At 40.2% G+C, this 12,593-nt stretch overlaps 1 protein-coding gene across 1 annotated transcript in view; it reads left to right on the top strand.

Annotated features, from left to right (window-relative positions):
* ptgfrnb (prostaglandin F2 receptor inhibitor b) overlaps positions 1-12,593 on the top strand; it is a 71,825-nt gene that overhangs the window by 36,463 nt on the left and 22,769 nt on the right. The window contains exons 9-11 of the mRNA XM_042512948.1: positions 41-260; positions 355-542; positions 7,868-7,987. Of these exons, the coding sequence (XP_042368882.1) occupies positions 41-260; positions 355-542; positions 7,868-7,987 (528 nt within the window). The remainder of the gene's footprint in view (positions 1-40; positions 261-354; positions 543-7,867; positions 7,988-12,593) is intronic.

A 12,593-nucleotide genomic window follows, 5' to 3' on the forward strand; every position in this document is an offset into this window, starting at 1 on the left:
GTCGTTGATTGATCAGTTGATTAACCGGTATTATTTTCAGGTCCCACTCTGAACATCGTCGCCAAACGCATCCGTGAAGCTGCAGTGGGCGGGGCTACCTTTGAGATGAGCTGCACCTTGTCCACTGAGAACCTTGGTGTGGCAGGTTACTCCGTGCTCATCCAGTCACAGGAGAACCTTGAGAGTAACGTGAAAACCATCATGACACTGAGCCCGGACAGCGTCATGCAGCACGGAGGAGCCACAGACCCCAACAGGAGGTACGTGTTTATAATAGCACATAAACTTTACAGTGATGCACTGGACTCTACTTTTATTTCAAATTTATTTATCTTTCTCTCCATGTCCACTCAGAGACAGTCTGGTTCTGACAAAGTTCGGTCCGGCAGAGTTTCGGTTTCGCCTGTCAGGCGTCCAGCTGTCTGACAGAGGTTTCTACTGGTGTGACATCACGGCGTGGACCAAACAGCAGCCAGGACAAGCCTGGACCAGAGCCACCAGGGCTGAGTCCAACAAAGTCAAGATCGACTTTCAGGAAAATGGTCTGTAGATGTGTTTGTTTTTTGTGCTTACAAAAGTTTAAATTTGAAAAAAATATTTTAAGTACTTTGCCAAAGCTGAAAACAATGATTTGCAGTGATATTTCTCACAGAAATGTTGTTTGTGGGGGGAAAACAATTGAAGGTACAAGACTGCGAAAAATCTTGTTAGAGAAGAGTCAAATAGTCCCACAGAACGACTTTCAGTCAGCATGCTTCAAATTACTTTTCCAGTGAGGGTTGCTGAAATGAGGAAAGATTCTGAACATGCTATGCTACATGTCATTTGTTGCACTTTCCTTCATACGTTACCTAGATACATTAAAATGGATTGCTCCTCATCTTGTACACTAAATAATAATAATGCTAACTTTTTTTATACAGCACATTTTCAAAGTTTCACAAAGTGCTTTCACAAACAAAGCAAAAGCAGAAATGGGCCATTTTGAAGGCAGAGCTGTCTGTCTGTCTGCAGCTTATCTCATAAATTACTGAATTAATCAGCCTAATATTTTGTGTGCATATTTATGACTATATGCTCATAACCCTCTTGAAGTTGCCTTGATTCATAAATGTTTAAAAAAGACCTGTATTATTGACAGTTTTATACCGACATTGACTATTGACTCCTCACTTCTCTTAACTGGCTGGTAAGGGCTGTCAATTTTCCAGATGCTCATAAAATTCTGAAAATCTGAATTGACATATATCACAATCCCAAAACAGAACTATCTAAAATATCCAAATAGTTAAATATTTGGGTCCAGCCCTTTCATTTCATAACATTTCCCACAGCCAGGCTGTGTACAAAGAGCATAACAGAGGACAAAATGTTGAGAAAATATTTGCCTACAGTCTCATGAATGTCATCATTAATTTAAAACCCTTTTCTAGTCATTCAATCATTTATTCACTTTGATAACAATTCGAACAAATACCAGAGAAAAGAATCAGTGTTACCTGTGATGAAGTCCTGGAGTAGCTGTCTGTAGGTAGAAAAATGTAAGCAGTTTTGTACATTATACACACATCCTCCACCCACACAGTGTTAATGATAACCAACATAAATTCTCTAATAATGTGCAAAAATAAAGATGCTCACACACACACCTTAAGCCCTTTGACGCCCACCACAGCCACTGGCCTACTTAACTTTCTTTGATCTGATAGGGAGGTGGGAGGCAAGGGGAGGAACAGGAGCGTCAGAGGGAGAGATGAGGAAGAGGAGGGAGGCGACAAGGAGGAAGACAAAGAGAGGGAGGTGGTGCAGTGGGCTGAGGAGGTGGAAAGGGAAGAGCAACAAGGACAATAGGTGAGGCAGACTGGGAGAAGTGAGGAAGAAAAAAATGAGGAGAGGGAGGAGGACACACAAGGGAGGCAGGGAGGGACTGACGGACAGATAGACGAGTAAGAAAATGTGAAGAAATGTGGCAAAAAGGTAGGAGAATAATGAGTCAGAGGAGGACGAGAGGGGGAGGGAGAAAGGGAAGAAGAGGAAGAGGAGGATCAGGTGATAAAAGGTTTTTCAAGAGTAGTTACAGAGTGCTTCACAATAAAGTATTTTGCACAAAATAATAAATAAGAGGGAGGATAGCACACACACAAATAATTAACATAATTATGCTAAAGTTACAATCCTTGAGAGCTCTGTTTTGTTTTTGTTTATGGCATTAAGCAGTTTTTGCAGGTGTGTTTTTAGATCTCGTTTTCCAGAAACCCAAAGTGTCGCCCCTGGTGCCTTTTTTTTGAACAGTGTACGATACATGTGTCTTGTTGCATGAGCTCCGCCCACCCTCTCTGGTGGACCAGCTTGTACTGGAAAACACGTCACTAACTGCGCGTCGCTTGCGATTTTCCTGATATCAATATCATAAATGCAGTTCTTCTGCAAACTATCTTTACAGTTAGATTTTTGATCATCAGTAATGTGGATATCGTAACCAAGTGGGTAAAGGCAAATAATAGAACAGTTACAACAGTCTGACAAGTTCAGATAATGACATTGCTTCGCATTAATGTCGCCTTTAAAACCAAGACAAAACAACACTTACGATACTACAATATCCAAAATCTACATCACAATATATACAATAACTATAATCCCCAGCTCTTTGTCATTATATGATTTTTTTCATCTCAAATATATATATTAGCCTGAAAAGTCCAGTACAGTTCAACTTCACTGGTTAGCTAAGTTACTATATGACTCTATACTATATCACTCTGCTCTTCATCGAGCTTCATGCCGTCTCTCTTCCCTACAAATTACTTTGCTATACATGTTTGACAGGAGACGGACTGCAGTGTTTTAAACCATCTGAATGAAAATTACAGGAAAAAAGCTTTAAGGAGCAAAGAGACGGTGCAGAAGGAAAGAAAGATGACAGCAGAGGAGAGAAAGATGGACTGAAGACTATCTTCCATCTCTCTCTGGGGAGGCCAGCAGCCCTTGAGCGTTACTTCCTCTTTCTCTTTCTATCACTCGTCGTTTTTCCTCCCCCGTTCTCTCTCCACCATCCTTCACTCTCTCTCACCCCCACTGTCTCCCTCTACCTCTCTCGCCCCTCCCTCCCTCTCTCTCTGGGACATCTTCAAAGTGAAGCCCTTTGGCCAATCAGCCAGCTGCAGAGATCTGCACCGCTGCTTCTCTTTGCCGCACGCGCACGCACACGCGCGCATGTGTGTGTGTGTGATCTTTCAATTGTTCAAGTGTGTGAATCCAAGTTGAACATTTTGAGTTGACCCCACACAGAGCAACACGCACACACAAACACACACACTGACAGCGTTCAACTTCAAGCTGAGCATTTTTCAAGAACCCCTTATACTCGCCTTAGGGGACGGAAGTTCTGTGCACTCAATCGTGTGTGTGCGTGTGTGTGTGTGTGTGTGTGTGTGTTACGAGCACATCCACAAACTGGCAAATCTCCCAAGGTTCCAGCTGTATCTTGAATGTTTCAGACATGTTGTGGTGTTTCTGCCTGTACGGGGATCTTTTACGATGCCGTATATGGAAATCCAAAGTCTCACCAGCACATTTTCTCTTAAATAATTCAGTGTTTAAGTGATTTTGTGGATGGGTGGTAACATAAATATGGAGTGGCCAGTGGAAAAACATGTCGTTTCCACTAGTGTAAGATCAGTGTAAAGATTTACCAACATCCTCCTTCATAAGTTGTAATAGCTTTCAAAGTAGTCCAAAATTCATGTATTTCTCTGCAAAATTCTTCATTTTTATGACCTGGGTCTGATTTCTATAGTTAATTCCTGTTGATTATTCTTTTTTCTTCAACTTAACCAGAGAGACAGACACTGACTCTACAAAGTTCATGTTGTGCAACTGTTGTAAAATCATGAGATTTTGCAGAGCTGCCCTTTGGTTTGACCCAAACTTCTTACTGTGATTGTTTAAGGCGTTTTCTCTCTTTGTTTTTGCTTCAACATAAGTGGTTTACATAATTTGGTTAGATTGTTTGCACGGAAATGTGTGCATGGACATCAGTGGGTAAATATTACAGCCAATAAGCAAACAATAAGACCCACAAAAAAGAAAATTCCTCACATGTCCTCAGTTTGGAAAAAAGCAATGAATTCCTCATTGCTGGTCTTGGAAGGTAGTGAGACATTATTGCTGTTGAGTGGTTTCAAATGCTTCGCAGCAGTGAAATTGAAGACAATACATCAACATTTAAGGCAGTATTCTGTAGTGTTGCCTGTAGGAGCAATTGGTTTAACTGACTAGGGATGCCAGATTCAGTTCATTTTGCTTTTGATAGCTCAGTGCTCATTAACTGGTAACTAACTTGTTAGTTTTTAAGAAAAAAAGGAAAGCCCGTCTCCTGTCAAATATCCTTTGGTTTTATTTCAGCGCTCCATCGACACTGTGAGCTTTAGCACTGCGTTCCAAAAACACGATTCACTCAGAGGTGGTGACATTTCATGTTGTGTGATGTAAATGTTCTGCCTTTTATTTTGTGTCGGCTTTGCTGACAGACAGCTGGCTAGCCGCAGTAACATGTGGAACATGTGAGCTCATGTTTACGACATGAGAAGTCGCGCTCACAAAGTCATGAACTCGGAGCATTTAAAAAAATTCAACTTGTGATGTCAAGAACACCACAAGAGGGGGGCGTTGAAACAGACTTTTTTGTGTACACTGTAACAAAACTCCGTTTGAAAGCAGTCTTAGTGCGCGCCGTCCACCATCCACTCCTCTAATCTCTAGCTCCCACCAGATCCAGTTGGTGTAAAGTGCAGCAAACTGGAGAGTAGCGAAATTAACCCATTGACTAACATGCGTAACCAGTCAAAAATATTCTCGGCGGTTAACTGTTTAACAGTTTTTCTAAAAGTTTTTGCGACATGACACGTTCACAGCAGTTTACAGTAAACACATTCCTCTCATGACAGCCCAAAAAACACTTTTAGTAATGTAGACCCTGTACTTTGGACAATCGCTGCAGTAAATTTGCTTTACTGCCTTAATACATGCACATGCATGCTCGATTGCTCGCCTCACCTCTGGAGAAGGGTCTTGCGAGCCATAGCAAGTTGGATTGGCGCCTTTTGGACCAGTCATTCAAGAGAAGAAATAACCTACCAAGAGACAAAGTGTCAGGACGACAGTTAACTTACAGTTACAAAAAGTGAAGGAAGAAATCAACACATAAATGAGTTACCTCTCATTTCCATGCTTTCTAACGTAATCAGCAGTTATGTGTTTTGGCACAGGGCACGTGTGTCTTGAACGCTCCTGTTAGACTTAAGAAAAGACTGATTTATACACTTCCAGCTCACCACTGCCAAGACCCAGGGAAGATGTTTAATATCATCCACATGGTGTTTATGCAGCCAGAGAGCATGTATTTTACAGGAGATTGTTTACGCGACAGCATGATTCATGCAGCATTCTTGGGGAAAACTGTCACAACATCTTAAATGTTATCAGAGATGACTTGAAAGTGAAAGTAACAATGTGACACTGGAACGTGAATGGATTTAAACGTCAGAGTTAATATTTTGCAGGCACTCTCAAACATTAAGCCAGCAGTTATGTCCTCACAGAGCTGTGGCCAAATAACCAGATAACCGCAGTATCCAAGAACAGCAGTAGGTTTGTCTGCCCTTCTGTCCATCCGCCTATCCATCTGTCTCCAACGCTTGAGTCCAGAGCAAATTGACATTTGGTTGGATCAGGATAAGTCTGCTCAACGTTTCTTCCAAAGCCACATTCAAGTCAAAGTTTCCCTTTTTTTTAATGTGGTGAAATGTGAATTTTTCTCAAGCGGCGCCATCAGTCCAAACCTTTGGCAAGAAATATACATTTAAAAAAGTTTTTTTTTTTTGCTTGTTTTTCTTCGGTGAAGACGTGTCTTAGCTGAAAGCACAGGTGTAAATGATGACATTAATGTGTCTACTTAGTTTGCGTGCTGTCTCACTGTCACACTGTCGTGACTCACTTTGTTAATGTCATTAGTAACACCTGCTCTAACAAGTCAAGGTGTCTGCTGTGAAAAAGCCCTGTCTGTTAAGCACAATAGTTCAAGTCAGAATGTAACAGGCAGTTTCCCTAAAATGAGCTGAATTTTTACATTGTATTTCAGTGTTTTCAAAAATAGAATTTATTGACACATATTAATATGTACACAATATGATCATTGTCAATTTTAATACCACAGTATACCTTGAAACCAGTATAGGTGTGAGTAATCAATTTCTTGATTACTGGCTCTAATGACGGAACCGTATTTATTTATTTTTTTAAGCTTTAGCCTACATATTTAAAATGTTTTCACGTGTGTATAACACAACTATTTGCTTTCTCCATTAACATTACAAAGTGTGTCACAGTTGCTCTTAAGCTGCCAAACTCACACTGAGCTTTCACTCGCCTGACGTTGACGGAGTCGGCGGTCGGGTTCTTGGGCTCTCTCTCACCTGTTTTGAAAATAAGTATAATGAATCGCATGTAGTGCTGTGCATTTTTATTGCTGCTGCCATGCAGCAACGATAGATATAAGCCCCACGAGGATTTGATCCTCCCTCAAGTAATCCATGCGATCACTAGATCTGGGAAAACATTTCTTATGTTCATTTTTTATTGGGGCACAACTGCACATAAGGTGTGATCTAATATAACTACAATTTAACTTTATTTTATTAACATGTTTCCATAACTAAATTAACAAAAAAAATACTGTTTCAGCTCTGACTCACTGGCCCCTGAGTGTCAAATGCATGTGGTTTTACAAATGTCACATAAAATCAAAATCACTACACAGAACAGTTCTGTAGTTGCAGTGTAATACACTGACTATACATATATTGTGAGGATTCGAGAACCAAAAATCTTTATTTAGTCATGTTTGGGGCTTAGTCTTAACCACTGGCCCACACTGACTGTCCATTTCAATTATTCAGTCGGCCTGTTAAAGCAGCCATAACTTTGTTATTGGTCTGTCCAATATGCTAATGCAAGATATTGGCCGTCTCTGTCACTCGTCCCACTGGGACTGAGTATCCACTCGACATGCAAGCAGAGAAATTATGTTTTAATATTTGAAAATGAGCAAAACAGAACCTGAGCAAAGCCCAAAGCTCTCAGCAGCAAAAACCCTCCAGAGAACTAATACTTTGTTGGATAGCAGCAGAGAGGGAGGAAGTACTCTAATTTATACCTAAGCAAAAGTAGCAAGACCGAATGTAAAATACTCTGTCAGCATTTTTTAAATCCAGGTTTCCAAAACATTTCTTTTTTCATTTCTCTATGTCAGAACTGGAAAGGGTAGGGAGGGAAAATTACTTCAAAATAATAATAAAAATGTCCTGAAAACTGTATTTTATAAGTGAAAGTATGACATCATTGAAATGGGCGTGATCAGCTTTGCAGCAGTCAGTTCTACTTTCAACTCTCCAAAAAATGTGACGAGATTTTTTTTTTATCTGCATTGTTGACTGCATGTATGCTTTTTATAGAATTGCTGATAAATAGTGTATTTTTAATGTATTTGCACCGTAGAAGCTTTCTATTTTTCCTCCTCTCTTTTCATCTACACCACAACTGCTTGTTCTTGTTGATATCAGCATATCAGAGAAATCGCTCACTGTGGCTTTAAAGCAGTGTTTACCATCCAAACACCATTTTCTGCTCCCATCCTCAGAGACCTGCATGCAGAATTATAGTATCTGTAGGTTTAATAGCAGTCTGTGTTTAAATGAATCCTTTTGATCTCACTTGAGTTTCTGTGATGTTTGCCATCTGTGTCAAATGTTTGTTGTTGTGTTTTTTTAAATGAAGCTTATTCGAGGTGGTGTGTTTGCTGTTGCAGGCCCGTCCTTCTCCGTCGCCATCCAATCAGACACCACCAGTGTGTATCCGTGGGAAACCGCCAAGATGGAGTGCTCGCTCAGGGTCTCCGGATCCTCCCCGAAGACTGGCACAAACACAGGTAGATCACTCATATTTATATCTCTATCTGTTCTGTTTTTCTCTTGAGTTCTCTGCTGCTTTTTTTTTTTTTACACACTTCCATCAAGAAATGCAGCCGTAACACACACACTCACACACATACACACTTTGTACTTCTGCAGCGTTCTTCACCTGCCAACCTGTCAGCTGCACTACTAATAAGAATAATGTGACTCCTGTATTTCAAATGGTTGTAAAGATGAAATAGACCCTCTTTCTCTCACTCTTGTTAACACACACACACACACACACACACACACAAACTAGCCTGTTAATTCTTTCACTGTCTTTTGTGGGGGTGTGTTTGCAGCTTAAAATACTGGGTAGTTATTTTGCTGTAGATTATAATAACATTTCTATCTTGTGTGGGATTTAGGGCCATCTGTTGGCATAAATGGAATATGATATTCATAACTGTATTTTCATTTGTTTATAATCACCTGAAGATAGGAATCATTTTGTTTTGGTTACCTTAGAATGAGCTATTTATATCTACATAATGGATGCTCTTCCACAGAGTCCACCATGTTGTTTCTACAGTGGCCCAGAGCAAACAAACCAAACTCAGGCTCTAAATAGGACTGTTCTGGTGAAGAGGTTTTTGCAACAGAGGAAGTTTGACTTCTGCAACCTCACTGCTAGATGCCATTAAACCTACACACCGGACCTTTAGCTATTACCTTTCAAATTTATATATGATCTTAATATTATCAAAACAGAAATAAAATAGTGAATTTCCAGCCCCAGTTGGGAACCACTGATCTAGAGGGTGACACGGTAATGGATTATCACTGCTGTCCCATCCCACTATCACAAAAAAAAACTGTCCTAGGCCTGGAAAAATGGCCCCGTCCCAAGGATTATTCATAATTGAACTGCATATTTATGTATAACAGGCTTTGAATATTCAGTGAAATACACACTATAGCAAAGTGCTGAAATAACACTGAACATACAATCATGTGGAAAATAACTAGCACTTAGCCAGTTAGCACGTTAGTAGTGGTTGCGTTGGTAGATCTAATCTGACGCTCTACACCAAAATGAGAGAGCTGTTTTTTGAAGAAACAGAGCGTTGTATTTCTACGTTAATCAGCGAACATCACACATGCACTCGGTTTGGTGCGCTGCTGCTCTGGCTCCCCAGACGGAGTGCCCAGAGTGCAATCTGTCAGTCCCACAGCGCAGTGCTCCGGATAACCCTTTTGTTTTTAACTGTCCCAGTCACATGAATAGTTAAAATGAGTACCATTTCACAGGAGTTTAAAAGGAATGCTGAAAAAATGTCAGCATCTACCTCGATCCAGAGCAACAGATTTTGATAATTATATTGCAGATTGCTGGAAATACTATATTTTCAGTATAAAGTGACAATAAAAGTTTGTATCGTATTCAATTAAATGCCCTAAAGTAAAAAAAAAAGAATGGAAATATGTAAATACATCAAAAATCATACAGCTAAATGAATGTACATATTACATTCCACTATAGAATAAAAATGTTTGATGCCGTCAGCCTCCACCACTCCTTCCCTTCTTAGAAACTAACCATCTGCAGTGTCACAACTCACAACTATTTCCCCATATTTATTCTCCTGTCCCCCTCCTTTCCTCCCTCTAAACATCCTTCCATCGTCTGTCCTCCCTCCTCTTCCTCATCACTCCATCCTTTTTAACTTATCGCATGACGTCACAAATCGCTCACCACCTCCCTCTGCCCATCTGTCACCATCTCTCTCCGTCTCTTCCTCTTTATGCATCGTTCTTTACAGTCCAACATGTGTTTTCTATAGTGCATCCTCATCATGAGCAGATAAAACACATCACAGAGCTCATGTGTGAGTGAGGGTTCGATTGTTTATAACTTATTTTTGCAAGCAGAGCGGAATACCACTTCCTGTAGTGTCTGAACATATGCGAACATGTTTCTTAGCACCTGCGCTTTCACAGGAATGTATGTGTGCATGTAATGTATGCACATACATAAACATAAATGTTTACTCGCAGCAGTGGAGCGCTGCGGGGATCGGTGGGTTGGTGGTTGTGGAGCGTGCTCTCACAGACAGCTGCACCATGGGAACAAATCCCCCCTCAGCATCACAGCTGATGAAGAAGTTACGCATGGACGTGTTCTCTATGAGAAGAAGGGAGGGAAAGACTGATGTCGTACGCTTAAATATATTGTATTATTAGTATTTTTATCACTGGCAGTGCAAGTGTGGCAATAAGCACATTGTTTTTAGAGATTTCATTAGTTGTCATATACCAGCTTTTTACCCTTAAAAAAGCTGGATCAACATCACTTTTTTGGTACATACATAAACCTTTGAACCTTGAGAAAATTGGTGTGATGACCAAAAGGCAATGACCAACTTGTTAAGAAATGTTCCACAAAATGCAAGAAATAAGTCAATTTGTAAAAATTATTTTAATAAAGCTAGGGTAAAACGTCTAGGGAAAAACCATATAATTACCAAAATTATATATTTAAAATTATGTTACAGTTTTTTTTGTTTGTTTTTTTTCGTTCTTTTTTATTTTTATTTTTATTCCTAAATTTTCAGATTATTATCTTGTAACTTTTTACTAATTTCTTGCTAGTTTTGGGGTCATTTCTTTTGTTATCATGCCCTTTTTCTTGTGTTGTTGAAAGAAATCAAGCCAATTTGCTCAGGTTTCAAAGGGCTTTTAAGGGGCTTTTTAAGGGGTTTTTAATGGGCTTGCATGGTCCACTCTGTTGGTATTTATTTCTGTTACTGCGTCACTGTCTGAAGGTCAACATCATAACTTAACATTAATACAGTTAACATCACCCCTCGTCCTTATATTGATATTATAGTCACCCACTTATAGTGCCAAATTTAGTTTCTTTCTTCTTTCTTTCTTTACAGTAAGTAAAATGTACAAATTGATTAATGATGTGTTGTGAAATACAAGACATCTTTCCTTTTAGTGCAGAGCTCCATTGACTCATTGAGTCTTATGTGGCCCAGTGACCATGCCCCAGTAGTGTTTCCCCCACTGGCCCCGCCCGTGAATCCCCACTCACCTCACAGACTTTAAATTGTGATGATTTTAAATTGCTTTTCTTGGTTTGAGGAAAGTTTTATAAGTGTAAAGCCACTGTGGCTCAAAAATCCTTTATAGAGAGAGTAATAATTGACCCTTTCACAGTTCGAGATGTCCTGTGAGCAGTTTTACAGTCGTCTCTTTTACAGTGGTGGCCTGTGGGGAAGAGGATGGGAACAATGTCCCAATAGCAATGTTGTGTTTTCCTGTACAGTCACTGTGACTCGTGTTTTTTCATGGTGTGTGTGACGTGAGTCATCATGTTCCAAGGTTAACTGTAACTAACTGGCTAAAAGTGCTAGTTTTTAGGAACGTAGACTGTCAAAAGAAGTTGGGACTATTTTTAGCTGTGGATTAATACATATTTGGTGCTGCAGTGAGTATTTTGAGCAGCAAGATGGTGCATGTGGGACTCACTCATAATAAATTACACTGCTTAGGTTTATGGTAATAAAAGAACATGTGTTTCTAATAGTTTTTGGACAACAATGGAGCTCTTTGGCACAGAGATATGAGTCATACTGAGCTCTGGCTACTTAATGCAAATTATTAAGTTTTGATCTTTGACAATGAAAAAATACATGATATCAGCAGCCTTATCCTCCGCCGTTAACTGACTCGCTGTCAGTGTCACAAGTCTGAATGACACACGGGTAAAACGTTCAGTAATGGACCAATTAGCAAACTGGTATCGAGTGACGTGTCAACAAAGGTGTGGTGCTTACGTTGGTGAAGTTTGGACAAGAGCCAGACCTTCACTTCCTCAGGTGTTCCTACTCACATGTGCACAGACAAACAAGGTGAAACGATATTTTGTAGGGCGTGACAGCATGCTGGTGTTCAGACTGTAGGTCAATACAGTTATTCCAGAGTAATATAAGCTGTGTCATACAGCGTGTGGTTTTTTATGACGATGATTGTTTGATTAGTTACCAGCCGACCTTTGTAACTCATTGTTCTGGTACAGTAATACAGGAAGGGAGATTCAGGATATCACTAAGGAAGGTTGAGCAACAGCTTCTGTGTGTGTGTGTGTGTGTGTGCGTGCGTGTGTGTGTGTAACACATTCCTCAGGGATAGCTGAAAACAGCTCTCCTGTTGGAGCTTGTTTTTACGATGGGCATGGTGAAACACACTCACACACAAAATCTCCCTCATTATCTCTCACTGCTTAGTCAGTCAGTGATCGTATTTACCGCGCTGCCTTTTATTAGTGTATTGACTACCCTCTGGAAAATACTTAACCGTGTGTGTGTGTGAGAGTGTGACTTTACATGAACCCTTTGCGAGGATTACAGATCAGAGACAGAAAAGCTGAAACTAATAACTGCAATATGATCATTTATCTCTTTCAGAGCCACACCAGGTTTTTCATTGTGCTGCAGCTTTTTCAGGTTCAGCCTCACTAGCAGTGATGCTCTGGGGATAGAGCTGTTGTTCTTTGGGTCACTGGGTTAGTCTGCTGAGTACACTCTCACAGAGCTGCCTTAGGGCTGTAGATTCATGTCTTATTGAAGG

This window comes from Plectropomus leopardus, chromosome 24 (genome assembly GCF_008729295.1).
Source record: "Plectropomus leopardus isolate mb chromosome 24, YSFRI_Pleo_2.0, whole genome shotgun sequence".
Classification (NCBI taxonomy): Eukaryota; Metazoa; Chordata; class Actinopteri; order Perciformes; family Serranidae; genus Plectropomus; species Plectropomus leopardus.